The sequence below is a fragment of the Schistocerca piceifrons genome, chromosome 7 (assembly GCF_021461385.2).
Source record: "Schistocerca piceifrons isolate TAMUIC-IGC-003096 chromosome 7, iqSchPice1.1, whole genome shotgun sequence".
Lineage (NCBI taxonomy): Eukaryota > Metazoa > Arthropoda > Insecta > Orthoptera > Acrididae > Schistocerca > Schistocerca piceifrons.
Genome location: NC_060144.1, coordinates 413,604,321 through 413,621,841, shown reverse-complemented (window position 1 = coordinate 413,621,841; position 17,521 = coordinate 413,604,321). Strand labels below are relative to the sequence as shown.

The window sequence follows — 17,521 nt, the reverse complement described above, 5'->3', positions numbered from 1 at the left end:
TTCCCTTCTTTGCTTAGAACTTGGTTTCCATCTGAACTCTTGATATTCATACAAGTGGTTCTCTTCTCTCCAAAGGTCTCTCTAATTTTCCTGTAGGCAGTATCTATCTTACCCCTACTGAGATAAGCCTCTACATCCTTACATTTGTCCTCTAGCCATCCCTGCTTAGCCATTTTGAACTTTCTGCCGATCTCATTTTTGAGACGTTTGTATTCCTTTTTGGCTGCTTCATTTACTGCATTTTTATATTTTCTCCTTTGCATTTTTATGCTTTCTCCTTTCATTAATTAAATTCAATATTTCTTCTGTTACCCAAGGGTTTCTACTAGCCTTCGTCTTTTTACCTTTTTGATCCTCTCCTGCCTTCACTATTTCATCCCTCAAAGCTACCCATTCTTCTTCTACTGTATTTCCTTCCCCCAGTCTGTGCAGTGGTTAGACAGTGGACTCGCATTCAGGAGGACGACGGTTCAATCCCGCGTCAGGCCATCCTGATTTAGGTTTTCCATGATTTCCCTAAATCGCTCCAGGCAAATGCCGGGATGGTTCCTTTCAAAGGGCACGGCCGACTTCCTTCCCCGTCCTTCCCTAATCCGATGAGACCGATGACCTCGCTGTCTGGTCTCCTTCCCTGAAACAACCAACCAACCTTCCCCCATTCTGTCAATTGTTCCCTTATGCTCTCCCTGAAACTCTGCACAACCTGCTTCTTTCAGTTTATCCCGATCCCATCTCCTTAAATTCCCACCTTTTTGCAGTTTCTTCAGTTTTAATCTACAGTTCATAACCAATAGATTGTGGTCAGAGTCCACATCTGCCCCTATTCAGTTAATGAATAAAATTATTCTAATGAACTCTTCATTGCCGGAGCTATTTCCAAGAAAACTTAAAGAAAAGTTTGAAAATGTTTTAAACAATAACACAGGCTTTGAACCTTTGTGCCAAATTGATAGTTTTATTAAGAATAAGTGCCAACGTAGAATACTGTCCAGTTACCTCAGTTGATGTAGAACGGTCCTTTTTTGCTAATAAAAATGTTTTGAGTGATTGAAGAGACAATCTTCCTACTGAACATTTGGAACAGTACTTGGTCGCTTGTGTTTACAATAGTAGAAACAATGTAAAATAAACTGTAAATGATGCTTTGGTACAATAGCATTAATTAGAAGTTAACGCTGTTCAAAAAAAATTCATGATTATACTTTTTTTTAAAAAAAAAAAAAAAAAAAAAAAAAAAAAAAAAAAAAAATATTACGGAGTTTTTGAGCATGCCCCTCTGCGTGTGATATCTCGAAGTTGGTCCTGTACATATTGATTGTTTAGCTGCGACTCACTCACATCGTATCCGCTTGTTACCGACAATAGCAAAGAAGGAACAATTCTTGAAACACGGAATGCGTCCCCATTTTGCAAATTTTTAGAAAATAATCCCCGAAAGTCCCCCTTCCTAACTTCTACCAAAAAATATTCAGAAAAAGATATCAGCATTCTAAATATACAGATTTTACATGCGGCTGGTGCTCTTCCTCATAATTGATGTCCATAGGTTCGACTTTGAGATATAATGCATGCAGTAACAACCATGTTTTTATATTATTTGATATTGCATATTTCGGCACTTTTCATGCATAGTTTAAGATTTTTTATGATGCATATAATCCAGTCTCTACTTATTATCATCAGTTTTTGCCTGGGGCAGCACCGGTTGTACAACCTTTCCATGCCTTGCTCCATAAGTGGGCGTCTTTCTACTTGTTGCAGGTGTGTGAAACGGCGTTTTCCAAACTGAAGTCTATGTTAAAATCTCCACCTTGCCTCATAACCTACCAACCAGGTCAACATTTAGTGTTAGCAGCAGATGCTTCCCAGCATGGGCTGTGTGCGATGTTAGCTCATAAATATTCTGATGGCTCCAAGCGGCCTACTGCATACATGTCGAAGACTTTTAATTTGGCTCAAACTAGATATTCAAAAATAGAGGAAGAAGCCCTCGCCATTGTTTACACCTTAAAGAAGTTTAATGTTTTCCTTTATGGTGTCAAATCCCTCAGCATCATTGCCAGAAAAAGCAAAACATTGCCTTCAACATTGGGTGCTGTTCCTCTCTTGGTACATCTACGAGATTCACTTCTTCCCCACAGCTAAACATGCAATTGCTGATGCATTCTCCCATCTTCCAGTCGGTCCAGACCCAATTTTTGATCAGGAGTAGTTACTCTGTTTTCCACATTCATGAATGAGCTCAACAAACTGTCAATGGCTTTCCGATCGCCAGGACTTGGGTTGCACAGGCTAGCGCTACCAATCTGATTTACAGAAACAATACATTTCATACAACATGGCTGGTCTGAGGTACCCCCATTGTGGGTATTCGACCCCCTCCATAATCACTATGTGTTTCGGCAATGTTTCTGTGTCATTGATGGTGTTCTACTCCTTGATACAGACCATTTAGCTTCTCGTGCTGTGATTCCCTTGCCTCTCCATTTGGAGCTCTTGCAACTGCTGTAGTCTGATAACTGGGGGATGTCAAGCATCAAGGTATTAGCCCACCTGGTTTGGATGGCAACGTCACTTGTTTGGTTATAGCATGTTCTCGATGCACTGCCCAGCAAGATGGTCTGCAGGCAATGTGATCTCCACAGCTGCGATCTTCGCAGGCCTGAGACCATCTCTACATCAATTTCACCAGCCCTTCCATTAATGCATACTGGCTAATAGTAATTGAAGCATTCTCTCAGTTTCCATACATTGTTTGTTGCCTGTCAACTTCAGCCTCTGCCACCATAGCAGCCCTGTTGGAAAAGTTTTTCCAGTGAAGGATTTCCGGCAACACTTGTCTCTGATAACAGCCCTCAGTTTGTGTTGCAGGGGTTTGCCACCTTTTGCAACAACTGTGGGATTTGCCACATTTCCACCCTGTCCTCCCATTTGCAGTCCAATAGTGAGGCTGAAAGGTTAGAACATTCAACATGAAAATGAAGGAGTACATGACTCGGTCCCCATCCAACATTGCCTTAAATCAATTTCTGTCATCCTATCAGTTCATGCCATTCGGCAACAACAGCCCTGTCGCAATGCTCCACAAGCGTCAACACTGGACACTCCTGCATCCCCTGTGGCCCAGCTAGGGATGCCAATCTGTGCAGGTGTTGACACGTTTCCGCCCCAGGATGGCTGTCTGGGCATGCGGGTTTGGTCGTCACCCAAAATGGATTCCTGCTGTCACCTCCAGATGCCGTGGTCACCATCACGATGTCCATACAGAGGAGGACCTATGTGCACATCATTTTCATCAGTTTTGCCTGCACGTGGATGACCAGACAACCCTGGCCGGAAGACTGACATTGCCACAGCAGTCTGTGTTGCTTGACGGATCACCTGATGAGGGTGGGTCACTGTCATGACATACGAGGGTACCCCTTGTCACGTGGCACAGCTTTTTCAATACCACTAACAGTACCAATGCAGCTTCTGTCCACACTGGAGCTGTTTCCTCCACTTCAGCCTCCAACTGCAGGGGGACACCACCACTATCAGGCTGTGGACATGATGTGGACATGGAGCTCGTTCCAACATCACTCATCCTACTGTATGGGTTGACATGAGAAGGCGGACTGTGATGCTGCCTGTGCCCCAAGTACTTACGACCATATGCACCAAATCAGCATGACACCTCAGTCAGAGCCACACAGAGGAAGACATCATGGACATCTCGCAAATCTGAGTTGTTCCCCAAGAAAAGAGGAATAAAGTAATGCGTACACACTTGAAAGCCATGTGCATTAGCAATGTGTTGGCATCTGTCAGAGTGCATCATGAGAGAACAATACTGTGAACTTCCGATAGAGCCTGCTGCACTATGCTCACACTCAGTTATCATGTTATTACTGCTTGCATGCATTTGCCTTATCTTATTGTGTTCAGTGTATGTTATAGTGGATGGCATACATGCCACAGCCTAATAAAGTTGAACTAACATTCTTGGTTGTGTTGTGTGTCCAAGTTACAACAATATTCAGATATTATGTTCTGTAAATCCCATCATGACGAGTAGCCTTCAGGAACATGTTATGAGGCAAGTTATACGTTAAAAATGACAAGGAGCACAGCAGGTTATTACCGTAAAGTATATTAACAACAAATTATGAACAGTGCTAAAATATGCTAACAACAAAGTAGAACTAGTGTTAATCTACTTATACCAATGATTATGGGAACTACTACTGTTATGTATATTAAGAGTAAACAGTTACTTCGGAGACAGGGGGAAAAAAGAAATAAAAGCCACTGCTGCTGCTGCTCTTCTGCTACTCAGCTGTTGCTTTTATCCAATATTTCAAGTTATGAATGTATCTAACATAACTCCGTTACACTATGGCTGTCTATAGATAGGTAAAGTCAATACCTGTCTATCACAAACATTAAACAATGAAGACTGTTCCAAATAAAGCTCTCCCCCAGCCTTCATTAAAAATATAACCCCCCCCCCCCCCCCACACACACACACACACACACACACACACACACACACACGCACACGTGCGCTAAAAAAGCTCACACACACTACAGTCTAAGGCAACAGTGAGTGTGACTACAGTTGCCTGAGAGAGAGAGAGAGAGAGAGAGAGAGAGGGAGAGAGAGAGTGTGTGAGTGTGTGTGTGTGTGTGTGTGTGTGTGTGTGTGTGTGTGTGTGGTCTATTTTTCATGAAGGCCTTACAGGCTGAAAGCTTTGTTTAGAACAGGCTCATTGTTGTGCCTACCTGCGACTCACCATCTCAACTATATGGTGAGCAGCAACTTACCTTCATATAACTGAACTGGCTGTATTAAGCTCATAAATTGCACAGCTTTTTTCTGGCTCCTTGAAAAATGGCTCTCCAGCCAATACAGTTGCACTGTTCCTTGAATATTTGATGGACACTTGAGAGTGCACTATACAAGACTTTCCACAGCATGAACCCAAACTCAGCTGAAAAATTTCAGGAGTTGTCCCAGGATATTTCTGCGTATATTGGTATAAGAGACAAGTGGTCTCTGCTTGCTTGTGACACTGAATAAAATTTAATTAAATTCAATCCTCAATCCACATTTCTTTTAGGAAAGGCAACCACCCCAGTATAAGGAATATCTCCTGAAAGTTCAGTTATATTTGTAGTTATGTTCTCCATCATTCGCAAGGGTCTACATCAACACCTAGATTTATATTCCGTAAACCACTCTGTGGTGCATAGCAGAGGGTACGTCCCATTGTACCCGTTATTAAGGTTTCTTCCTGTTACATTCACATATGGAGTGAGGGAAGAATGAGTATCTGAATGCCTCTGTGCATGCACTAATTATTCTTATCTTATCCTCACAATCCCTGCATGAGCGATACATAGGGGGTTGTAGTATATACCTAGAGTAATCATTTAAAGCCGGTTCTTGAAACTTCGTTAATAGACTTTCTTGGGATAGTCATCAAGAGTCTGCCATTTCAGTTCCTTCAGTATCTCTGTGTCACTCTCCCAAGAATTAAATAAACCTGTAACTATTCATGCTGTTATTCTCTGTATACGTTCAATATCCCCTGTTAGTCCTATTTGGTGCAGGTCCCGCACACTGGGACAATATTATAGAACTGGTCACATGAGTGATTCGTAGGTAATCTCCTTTGTAGACTGGTTGCACCTCCCCAGTATTTTACCAATAAAACAAACTTACTTCTACATCTGTACCCACAATGTAACCTATCTGATCGTCCCATTTCATATCCCTAAAAAGTGTTACTCCCAGGTATTTGTATGAGTTGGCTGATTACAAAAGTGACTTATTGATATTATAATCACACGATACTACATTTTTTTTGTCATGTGAAGTGCAAAATTGTACATTTCTGAACATTTAGAGCAAGTTGCCAATCTCTGCATCACATTGAAATCTTATCAAGATATGACTGAATATTTATGTAGCTTCTTTCAGACTATACCTCATTAGAGATAATTGCATCATCTATAAAAAGGCTGATTTTACTAATAATATTGTCTGCAAGATCATTAATATACAGTATGAACAGCAAGTGTCCCAGCACACTTCCCTGCAGTACACCCGAAGTTACTTCTACATCTGACAATGACTCTCCATCCATGGTAACATGCTGTGTCCTCCCTGCCAAAAAGTCCTCAATCCAGCCACAAATTTCACTTGATACCCCATATGAAATACAGCATCTACCTGGATGCCTTGATGCAAGGCTTTCAGTACGTCATGAGAAAAGTGTGAGTTAGGTTTCAGACAATAATGTGCCATGGCCATTGTTCAAGGAATCTATGATAGATCACAGTTAGAAGAGCAGCTAGCGCAACCAGACATTCAGTTTGAAATCTGAAAGGGATTACATTGGGGCCTGGAGCTTTGTACAATTTTAACGCTTTCAGCTGTTTCTCAACACCACTGACACTAATACTCATGTCATTGATCTTTTCAGTCGCACAAGGATTAAGTTGGGGCAATTCTCCTGGATTTTCCTTTGTAAAAGAACATATGAAAATGAAGTTAAGCATTTCAGCTTTCGCTTTGCTACCCTCAATTTCAGTTCCTGTCTCATTCATTCACTAGGGACTGGGCACTACCTTTGGTGCCATTAACAGGCTTTACATACAACCAACAAACAGCTGCACCTTCACTCAACAATGATATGACAATTAACTACACACCTGTTGAACTCTGGCAGCAGGTTGTGTGGTGGGCGCAGACGCACGCGCTGAGGCCTGGCGGCTTTGCGGGCCTCAGTGTGTCCTTTGGGGGTAGACGTGCAGACAGGCTGGCAGTCAAGCGGAGAGTCAACCACGGGACTCTGCTCTGCCTCTGGCCGGCTGTCCCTGCGGGAACTACTATCGGTGTCCGCATCCTGCCACAGAAACATCCTCTCTTGAATCAGCAAAGGCCCCCATAACAGCTCATCACATGCACAAATCAAAATTTTGCATCATTTAATGTCTTTCCTGTGAATGAAACTGACTAATTTGACAAAAAATTAGGAATAGGTATTTCTGTAATTTATGAGAAGCATTTGATCACCCAGTTCACTGTACAGGGTGTACCAAAGGGATTTATGTAATTTCATGAGATGCCTTATTTCATCTCCATTATATTTCACCACTAATGTATACCACTATTATCATTATCATCGTTGTCTTCACTGTCGTCAGATGATGATGATGATGATGTAGAACAAGAAGAAGAAGATGACGATGGTGATGATGATGACGATGACGATGATTCTCAAAGGCACATGATACATTGAAGTGATAAACGTGTTTGGTAGGGTGAAAAAAGGACAATAATCAAATGCAGGACATATGGCACACTTTATGGTCTGTCAACATAGATCATCGTGCTGATGGTGCTCCAATAACTTATATGTTGTTTAAATGTTTCATAAAAATTCGAACCTAGTTGTCTTGAAAATCCTTGAGAAGTACATACTACCAAAGTAGCATTATTATATTTACGTATCAAACAATGGAAAATCGAGGAGGGAATGTAACAGTATTATGAGAAGGAAAGTTGCTATTCACCATATAACACAGATGGTGAGACACACACACACACACACACACACACACACACACACACACACACACACACACACACACACAAAAATGCCAACTCACACACGTGACTGCAGTTTCAGGCAACTGAAACAACACTGCAAGCAGCAGCACCTGTGCACAATGGAAGAGGTGATTGGGTGGAGGTAAGGAGGAGGCTGGGGTGGGGAAGGGAAGGGATAGTAGGGTAGGGGTGGCGGATAGTGAAATGCTGCAGGTTAGACGGAAGGCAGGGGAGATGTGGAGAGGGGAGGTAGTGGAAATGGAGAGAAGTAAAAAGACTGGGTAAAATGGTGGAATGAGGGGTGTATAGTGCTGGAATAGGAACAGGGAGGCTGGCTGGGTAAGGACAGTGACTAACAAAGGTTGACGTCAGGAGGGTTGAGGGAACATAAGATATATTACAGCGAAAGTTCCCACCTGCGCAATTCAGAAAAGCTCGTGTTTTTTGGAATGATCCATATGGCACAGGCTGTAAACCAGTCACTGAAATGAAGGATGTCATGTTTGGCAGCATGCTCAGCAACTGGGTAGTCCACTTGTTTCTTGGCCACAGTTTGTCGGTGGCCATTCATACGGACAGACAGCTTGTTGGCTGTTGTGGCCACATAGAAGACAGCACAGTGGTTGCAGCTCAGCTTGTAGGTCACATGACTGGTTTCACAGGGAGCACTGCCTTTGATGGGATAGGTGAATGCGACTGGACTCGAGTAGGTGGTGGTGGTGGTGGTGGTGGTGGTGGTGGTGGGAGGATGTATGGGACAGGTGTTGCATCTAGGCCTATTACAGGAGTATCAGCCATGACGTAAGGGGTTGGGAGCAGGTGTTGTGTAGGGATGGACAAGTATATTGTGTAGGTTAGGTGGACAGAGGAAAACCACTGTGGGAGGGGTGGGGAGAATAGTGGGCAGGATATTTCTTAGCGGGCAGGATATTTCTCATTTCAGAGCACGACAAGAGGTAGTCCAAACCCTGGCAGAAAATGTAATTCAATTGCTCCAGTCCTGGGTGGTGTTGAGTTGGGGGTTGGGGTTGGGGGGTCTGGGGGGGGGGGGGGGTGCACCTCTGTAGCCGGACAGTGGGACTTTGGGGAGGTGGTGGGAGACTGGAAAGGTAAGGCACAGAATACTTGTTTTTAATGTTGGGAGGATAACTATGGTCAGCAAATGCTTCAGTGAGACCCTTGGTATAATTCGAGAGGCGCCACTCATCACTGCAGATGCAATGACCAATGGTTGCTAGGCTGTATAAAAGGGACTCCTTGGTATGGAATGGGTGGCAGCTGTCGAAGTGGAGGTATTGCTGGGTTTGATGTAGCCATCTTCGAGGAAGAGGTCAACATCTAGGAACGTAGTTTTTTGGGTTGAGTAGGACCAGGGTACCCGTGGTCTAGGGGTAGCGTCTTTGATTCATAATCAAAACGTCTTCGGTCCCGGGTTCGATCCCTGCCATTGCCTAAATTTTGATAAATAATCAGCATTGGCGGCCGAAGACTTCCGGCATAAGAAGTCAGCCTCATTCTGCCAACGGCCTTGTCAAAGAGGGTGGAGGAGCGGATAGAGTTTCAGGGCACACTCTTGTCCTAGGGGTGGGAAATTGCCCCTAAAGGCAGAAGACATGAGGATGCAGAAGGCAATGGAAACCACTACATTAAAGACACGTAACGTGTATCCACAGGACATGTGGCCTGTAATTGAAGGAGGTCATGATGATCTCTCCATTCGCAAAAGATTCCGGAATAGTCCCCCATTCGGATCTCCGGGAGGGGACTGCCAAGGGGGAGGTTACCATGAGAAAAAGATTAAATAATCAACGAAAGGATAACGTTCTATGAGTTGGGGCATGGAATGTCAGAAGCTTGAACGTGGTAGGGAAACTAGAAAATCTGAAAAGGGAAATACAAAGGCTCAATCTAGATACAGTAGGGGTCAGTGAAGTGAAGTGGAAGGAAGAAAAGGATTTCTGGCCAGATGAGTATCGGGTAATATCAACAGCAGCAGAAAATGGTATAACAGGTGTAGGATTCGTTATGAATAGGAAGGTAGGGCAGAGGGTGTGTTACTGTGAACAGTTCAGTGACCGGGTTGTTCTAATCAGAATCGACAGCAGACGAACACCGACAACGATAGTTCAGGTATACATGCCGGCATCGCAAGCTGAAGATGAACAGATAGAGAAAGTGTATGAGGATATTGAAAAGGTAATGCAGTATGTAAAGGGGGACGAAAATCTAATAGTCATGGGCGACTGGAATGCAGTTGTAGGGGAAGGAGCAGAAGAAAAGGTTACAGGAGAATATGGGCTTGGGACAAGGAATGAAGGAGGAGAAAGACTAATTGAGTTCTGTAACAAGTTTCAGCTAGTAATAGCGAATACCATGTTCAAGAATCACAAGAGGAGGAAGTATACTTGGAAAAGGCCGGGAGATACGGGAAGATTTCAATTAGATTACATCATGGTCAGACAGAGATTCCGAAATCAGATACTGGATTGTAAGGCGTACCCAGGAGCAGATATAGACTCGGATCACAATATAGTAGTGATGAAGAGTAGGCTGAAGTTCAAGACATTAGTCAGGAAGAATCAATACGCAAAGAAGTGGGATACGGAAGTACTAAGGAATGACGAGATACGTTTGAAGTTCTCTAACGCTGTAGATACAGCAATAAGGAATAGCGCAGTAGGCAGTACAGTTGAAGAGGAATGGACATCTCTAAAAAGGGCCATCACAGAAGTTGGGAAGGAAAACATAGGTACAAAGAAGGTAGCTGCGAAGAAACCATGAGTAACAGAAGAAATACTTCAGTTGATTGATGAAAGGAGGAAGTACAAACATGTTCCGGGAAAATCAGGAATACAGAAATACAAGTCGCTGAGGAATGAAATAAATAGGAAGTGCAGGGAAGCTAAGACGAAATGGCTGCAGGAAAAATGTGAAGACATTGAAAAAGATATGATTGTCGGAAAGACAGACTCAGCATACAGGAAAGTCAAAACAACCTTTGGTGACATTAAAAGCAATGGTGGTAACATTAAGAGTGCAACAGGAATTCCACTGTTAAATGCAGAGGAGAGAGCAGATAGGTGGAAAGAATACATTGAAAGCCTCTATGAGGGTGAAGATTTGTCTGATGTGATAGAAGAAGAAACAGGGGTCGATTTAGAAGAGATAAGGGATCCAGTATTAGAATCGGAATTTAAAAGAGCTTTGGAGGACTTACGGTCAAATAAGGCAGAAGGAATAGATAACATTCCATCAGAATTTCTAAAATCATTGGGGGAAGTGGCAACAAAACGACTATTCACGTTGGTGTGTAGAATATATGAGTCTGGCGATATACCAACTGACTTTCGGAAAAGCATCGTCCACACAATTCCGAAGACGGCAAGAGCTGACAAGTGCGAGAATTATCGCACAATCAGCTTAACAGCTCATGCATCGAAGCTGCTTACAAGAATAATGTACAGAAGAATGGAAAAGAAAATTGAGAATGCGCTAGGTGACTATCAGTTTGGCTTTAGGAAAAGTAAAGGGACGAGAGAGGCAATTCTGACGTTACGGCTAATAATGGAAGCAAGGCTAAAGAAAAATCAAGACACTTTCATAGGATTTGTCGACCTGGAAAAAGCGTTCGACAATATAAAATGGTGCAAGCTGTTCGAGATTCTGAAAAAAGTAGGGGTAAGCTATAGGGAGAGACGGGTCATATACAATATGTACAACAACCAAGAGGGAATAATAAGAGTGGACGATTAAGAACGAAGTGCTCGTATTAAGAAGGGTGTAAGACAAGGCTGTAGCCTTTCGCCCCTACTCTTCAATCTGCACATCGAGGAAGCAATGATGGAAATAAAAGAAAGGTTCAGGAGTGGAATTAAAATAAAAGATGAAAGGATATCAATGATACGATTCGCTGATGACATTGCTATCCTGAGTGAAAGTGAAGAAGAATTAAATGATCTGCTGAACGGAATGAACAGTCTAATGAGTACACAGTATGGTTTGAGAGTAAATCGGAGAAAGACGAAGGTAATGAGAAGTAGTAGAAATGAGACAGCGAGAAACTTAACATCAGGATTGATGGTCACGAAGTCAATGAAGTTAAGGAATTCTGCTACCTAGGCAGTAAAATAACCAATGACGGACGGAGCAAGGAGGACATCAAAAGCAGACTCGCTATGGCAAAAAAGGCATTTCTGGCCAAGAGAAGTCTACTAATATCAAATACCGGCCTTAATTTGAGGAAGAAATGTCTGAGGATGTACGTCTGGAGTACAGCATTGTATGGTAGTGAAACATGGACTGTGGGAAAACCGGAACAGAAGAGAATCGAAGCATTTGAGATATGGTGCTACACACGAATGTTGAAAATTAAGTGGACTGCTAAGGTAAGGAATGAGGAGGTTCTACGCAGATTCGGAGAGGAAAGGAATATGTGGAAAACACTGATAAGGAGATGGGACAGGATGATAGGACATCTGCTAAGACATGAGGAAATGACTTCCATGGTACTAGAGGGAGCGGTAGAGGGCAAAAACTGTAGAGGAAGACAGAGATTGGAATACGTCAAGCAAATAATTGAGGACGTAGGTTGCAAGTGCTACTCTGAGATGAAGAGGTTAGCACAGGAAAGGTGTTCGTGGCGGGCCGCATCAAACCAGTCAGTAGACAGATGAAAAAAAAAAGACCAGGTGAAGCAAATGTGGGAGGAGTTCTTGAAGTTGTGGAAGAATGCGGACACAGTGTCCTCACTCTCAATCCAAATCGCAAAGATGTCATAAATGAATATGAACCAGGTGAGGGGTTTATGATTATGGGTGTTTAGGAAGGATATGTTGGCCTAAGATGGTGCCATGTGGGTGCCCATAGCTGTACCCTGGATTTGTTTGTAGGTAATGCCTTCAAAGGAAAAGAAATTGAGGATATAGATGGTCATGGTGACTAGGAAGGAGATCGTCGCTTTGGAATCCTTCAGGCACTGGGAAAGGTAGTTTTTAGTAGCAGTAAGGCCATGGGTATTAGGGATGTTAATGTAAAGGGCACCGTGTGGTAAAGGGATGGGAACTGTGGGAGAGTCAGTGGAGGAAATAGCTGGTATCTTTTATATAGGAGGTCAGGTTCCGGGTTGAAGGTGTTGGTCTATTAGAGTAGATATTTTCTCAGTGGGGGCACAGTGACTGGCCACAATGGGGTGTCCTGGGTGGTTGGGATTATGGACTTTAGGAAGCATTACAAGGTAGGAGTGTGGGGAGTGGTATGGGTGAGCAGAAAGATGGACTCTGGGAAGAGGTTCTGGGATGGGCTTAATGATTTGAGGAGTAACTGGAGAACCTGCTGGATTTCTGGAATGGGGCCACTGTGGCAAGGATTTTAGCTGGTGGAGTCCTTCTGCCAAGTAATCCTTGTGGTTCTGGTGGAACCTTTGTCTGCAAGTAAGATTATACGGCTGGGATCAGTTTTTAGATGGTAGACTGTGGTTCTTTCTGTGGATGTAAGGTTAGTTTGCACGATGAGGGATTTGGGGAATGATGGTAAAGCAAGGTCGAGGTTAAGAAATTCTGGAAAGTTAACAGGGGTGATTTGGGGGCAGTGGGGGTGGATCACGGTTGGATGGAGGAGTGAACTGAGTTAGGCAGGATTCATAGGTCTTGTGGATGTTAAAAGTGCAATTCATTCTTTCAAATTTATCTGCAATCCCAAACTTTCCTATGCCTTTCCTTTTCATGCCTCTTATGAAAATTATAATAAGTAATGTTTATTGTGTGTATCAGTTCATTTACAGTATAAGTACAGTAAAAATTGATAAAGGTTTCTGCAGATGTACTCAAATCCATGACCCTCCAATTACCATTCTGCAATCTTTTCACTGTGCTAACAGCTGCCTGAAAATGCCACTAGCATAAACGACCAGCAGTAACAAATCTAGCAGCCCACCTTTGAATTGCTTCAATGTCTTCCTTTAATGTGACTTGGTGCGTATTCCAAGCACTCAAACAGTACTCAACAATGGGTCACACTAGTGTCCTATATGCAGTCTCCTTTAAAGATGAACCACACATTCCTAAAATTCTCCCAATAAATCAAAGCTGACCATTTGCCTTCCCTACTACAGTACTTACATGCTCATTCCATTTCTTATTGCTTTGCAAAGTTATGCTCGGATATTAAACTGACGTCACTGTGCCAAGCAGCACACTACTAATGCTGTATTAAAAAATCATGGGTTTGTTTTTCCTGTTCAACTGCATTCACTTATGTTTTTCTACATTTAGAGCTGGCTGCCATCCATCACAACAACTAGAAATTTTGTCCAAGCCATCTTGTATCTTGCTACATCACTCAATGATGACATCTTCCTAAACACCATGGCATTATTAGCAGACTGCTGCTTACCCTGTCTGCCAGATCATTTATGTACATAGAAAATAACAGTGGGCCTATCACACTTCCCTGTGGCACTCCTGTTGATACTCTAGCTCTGATAAACACTCGCCGCTGCTATTCTGCTGCTATTATGCTATTTTTTTCTTCTTCTTTTTTCCATAAATACCTGGCCATCCGGAGCTCCCAATACTGTCACTTTCATTTCTGGCCAAGCCCTACATATGCTAAAAATCTAGATGAAATTGGTGGTGATGAGCAGACGCGGTCCCATGGTAAGTGTTGCTCTTTAATCCTAACCCTCATAATGAGTATGTTGTGAACACTCCCTCTTCTAATGTGACAACTTTATTTTGACAGCACTGCATACAAATATTTCTGGTTTCAGAAACACTCCGGCACACTGTCCACCTCAATTTGCACACTAAATCACTCGATCCAAGTCCTTTAGAAATTGCACTGATGAGTGAAATGCAGCAATCAACAACCCCTGCAATTTGGTAGCTCTACAGAATCTAAATATATATGAGTGGCTTCAGCTGGATATGGCAAAGTTGAAGAATTATATTAATGCATGGTCTCTGTTCTTCTAGCCATGTCCGAAAGAACAGCTGTGATACACATTATGAAAACTCAACTTGTAAGAGGGGGCCGGCCGGAGTGGCCGTGCGGTTCTAGGCAATACAGTCTGGAACCGAGCGACCGCTACGGTCGCAGGTTCAAATCCTGCCTCGGGCATGGATGTGTGTGATATCCTTAGGTTAGTTAGGTTTAATTAGTTCTAAGTTCTAGGCGACTGATTACCTCAGAAGTTAAGTTGCATAGCGCTCAGAGCCATTTGAACCATTTTTTTGTAAGAGGGGGGAGGGGGGGGGGGAGAAGGAAAAGCAGAGGAAGGAACTAATGATATCAGCTACATGCTACATTGGGACTTTTTGTGGAATCAGTGGTGATGAGTGGAAGTGTGTGTTGGACCAGAACTCGGAACCCAGGATCCCCCACTTACAAGGCAGTTGCATTTACCTCTGCACTACCCAGACACAGTGTTTACCAAAAAGCTGTGGACTATCTCAGAAATACCCCACGCGGAGTCACATTCTCACACAGTGCCACTGATCCACAGTACCCATCCACATCCTCCAAGCTCTTTAATTTTAGATTCCCCCTGGAAGTCGAATATAAATGTGCACCCACACTGAAGTGTATGGGTTCATTGCCCATCAAGGAGAATCAATTATATGAATGCATGGTGTATGTTCTTTTGGGCATGTCCAAAAGATGGGTAATGAATCCAGAACCTGAAGTGCAGACGCATATTTACTTTCGACCTCCAGCAGGAAACTAATATTAGCAAGTGTAGAGGACACGGATAAGGACTGAGAAAGTCTGTGCACTTGTGATAAATACTGTCTCCGGGTGGTGCAGAGGTTGACACAACTGCCAGGTAAGCAACAGATCCCAGATTTGAATGCCCCTGATTCAGCATGAAGTTCCAGTACAGCTTATATCATTAGTTCCTTCCATCCTTTTCCTTTCTCACCCCCCCCCCCCCTCGCCCCCTCCTTCCACCACCAATTTACATAACAAACTCGAAGAAGTTTGTGAGTTCCTTTCCTTGCCGAACTGAGTCAATTATCGAGGCTCAAAGTACTGTTACGTAGCGTCAGCGTGACGTCACCTGTGGGTGACTAATTTTTTGCCCGGTGTGTTTAGTTACGACAAGTTTGATGACCTTCGTAACGCACTCACCGGTTCCTCTAGTTCCGCCAGCCAGCTGAGTCGCGTGTCTGTGCGCAGCGGGGAGAAGGAGGCGTTGAAGGCTTCGGGCGTCTTGAGGATGTCCGCGTAGGCGTCGGGCTCCGGAGTGGCGGGCCTGGCGGGCGGCAGCTGGGCGTCCGAGTAGCCCGAGTCGAGCGAGGCGGCGCCGGGGCTGGCGGAGGCGGCGCGGCCCGCCCCTACCACCAGGCCCGGCGGCTCGCTGGCCCACGCCTTGCTGGGCCGGCGCCGCCACTCGCCGCTAGATGGCGCGCCGGGCGCCGCTCTGCACCCGGGAGACTCCACCCTGCAAAGCGTTCAGTTTCCGCTCAAAAACTGTATATAGGAGCCGGAGTGCAGTCAGACAGTTACTCGAGTTGACACCTTTAATTGCTTTCAGATCATTCATTTCTTCAGCCGGCCGGAGTGTCCGAGCGGTTCTAGGCGCTACAGTATGGAACCGCGCGACCGCTACAGTCGCAGGTTCGAATTCTGCCTGGGGCATGGATGTGTGTGATGTCCTTAGGTTAGTTAGGTTTAAGTAGTTCTAAGTTCTAGGGGACTGATGACCTCAGCAGTTAAGTCCCATAGTTCAAATGGCTCTGAGCACTATGGGACTTAACTTCGGAGGTCATCAGTCCCCTAGAACTTAGAACTACTTAAACCTAACTAACCTAAGGACATCACACACATCCATGCCCGAGGCAGGATTCGAACCTGCGACCATAGCGAGTCCCACAGTGCTCAGAGCCATTTGAACCATTCATTTCTTCCACCTTATCCTGTGACACGACACTGCTAAACATTTCAGACCAATTTCGATCCTGGTTTCAACCTTTACTCTGGATAAACTAGGATATACCACAGGACACTCACTGGCTCCTATGAATAAAATAGAAAAAAAAAATACTCCGCAGAAGATTGTCAGTGCAAAAGAACATTCTCTGAGAAAGTTCTCAATTTCGTATGATAAAAAAAAATCGAAGGGTATTCTCTGACGGAGTTTCTTCTCACTGCATCCCCTCCCTCTTGAGAAGGTTGTCGATGTGTCGTCTGTCGTGTCCGGCAGTCTGTTCTGGAAGAGTTGCACTACGTTTCGATTTTACTTTTATGTGCGGCAACAACTTATGAACGCGCTCACGAACACTACAAACATTACAAAATTGCAGCGAAATGCAGGAAGATCTGCAGCGGATAGGTACTTAAGGTACTTAGCGCAGGGAGTGGCAACTGACCCTTAACATAGACAAATGTAATGTATTGCGAATACCTAGAAAGAAGGATCCTTTATTGTACGACTATATGATAGCAGAACAAACACTGGTAGCAGTTACTTCTGTAAAATATCTGGGAGTATGCGTACGGAACGATTTGAAGTGGAATGATCATATAAAATTAGTTGTTGGTAAGGCGGGTGCCAGTTTAGATTCATTGGGAGAGTCCTTAGAAAATGCAGCCTATCAACAAAGGAGGTGGCTTACAAAACACTCGTTCGACCTGTACTTGAGTATTGCTCATCAGTGTAGGATCCGCACCAGGTCGGGAAGACGGAGGAGATAGAGAAGATCCAAAGAAGAGCGTTTCGTCATAGCGTTATTTGGTAAACGTGATAGCGTTACGAAGATGGTTAGCAAACTCAAGTGGCAGATTCTGCAAGAGAGGCGCTCTGCATCGCGATGTAGCTTGCTGTCCAGGTTTCGAGAGGGTGCGTTTCTGGATGAGGTATCCAATATATTGCTTCCCCCTACTTATATCTCACGAGGATATCACGAATGTAAAATTAGAGAG

The 17,521-nt window shown here is 43.8% G+C and overlaps 1 protein-coding gene across 1 annotated transcript in view; it reads right to left on the bottom strand.

Moving 5' to 3' along the window:
* LOC124805745 (protein inscuteable homolog) overlaps positions 1–17,521 on the bottom strand; it is a 153,218-nt gene that overhangs the window by 63,720 nt on the left and 71,977 nt on the right. The window contains exons 2-3 of the mRNA XM_047266313.1: positions 15,728–16,040; positions 6,700–6,893 (exon numbers count right to left, since the gene is read on the bottom strand). Of these exons, the coding sequence (XP_047122269.1) occupies positions 6,700–6,893; positions 15,728–16,040 (507 nt within the window). The remainder of the gene's footprint in view (positions 1–6,699; positions 6,894–15,727; positions 16,041–17,521) is intronic.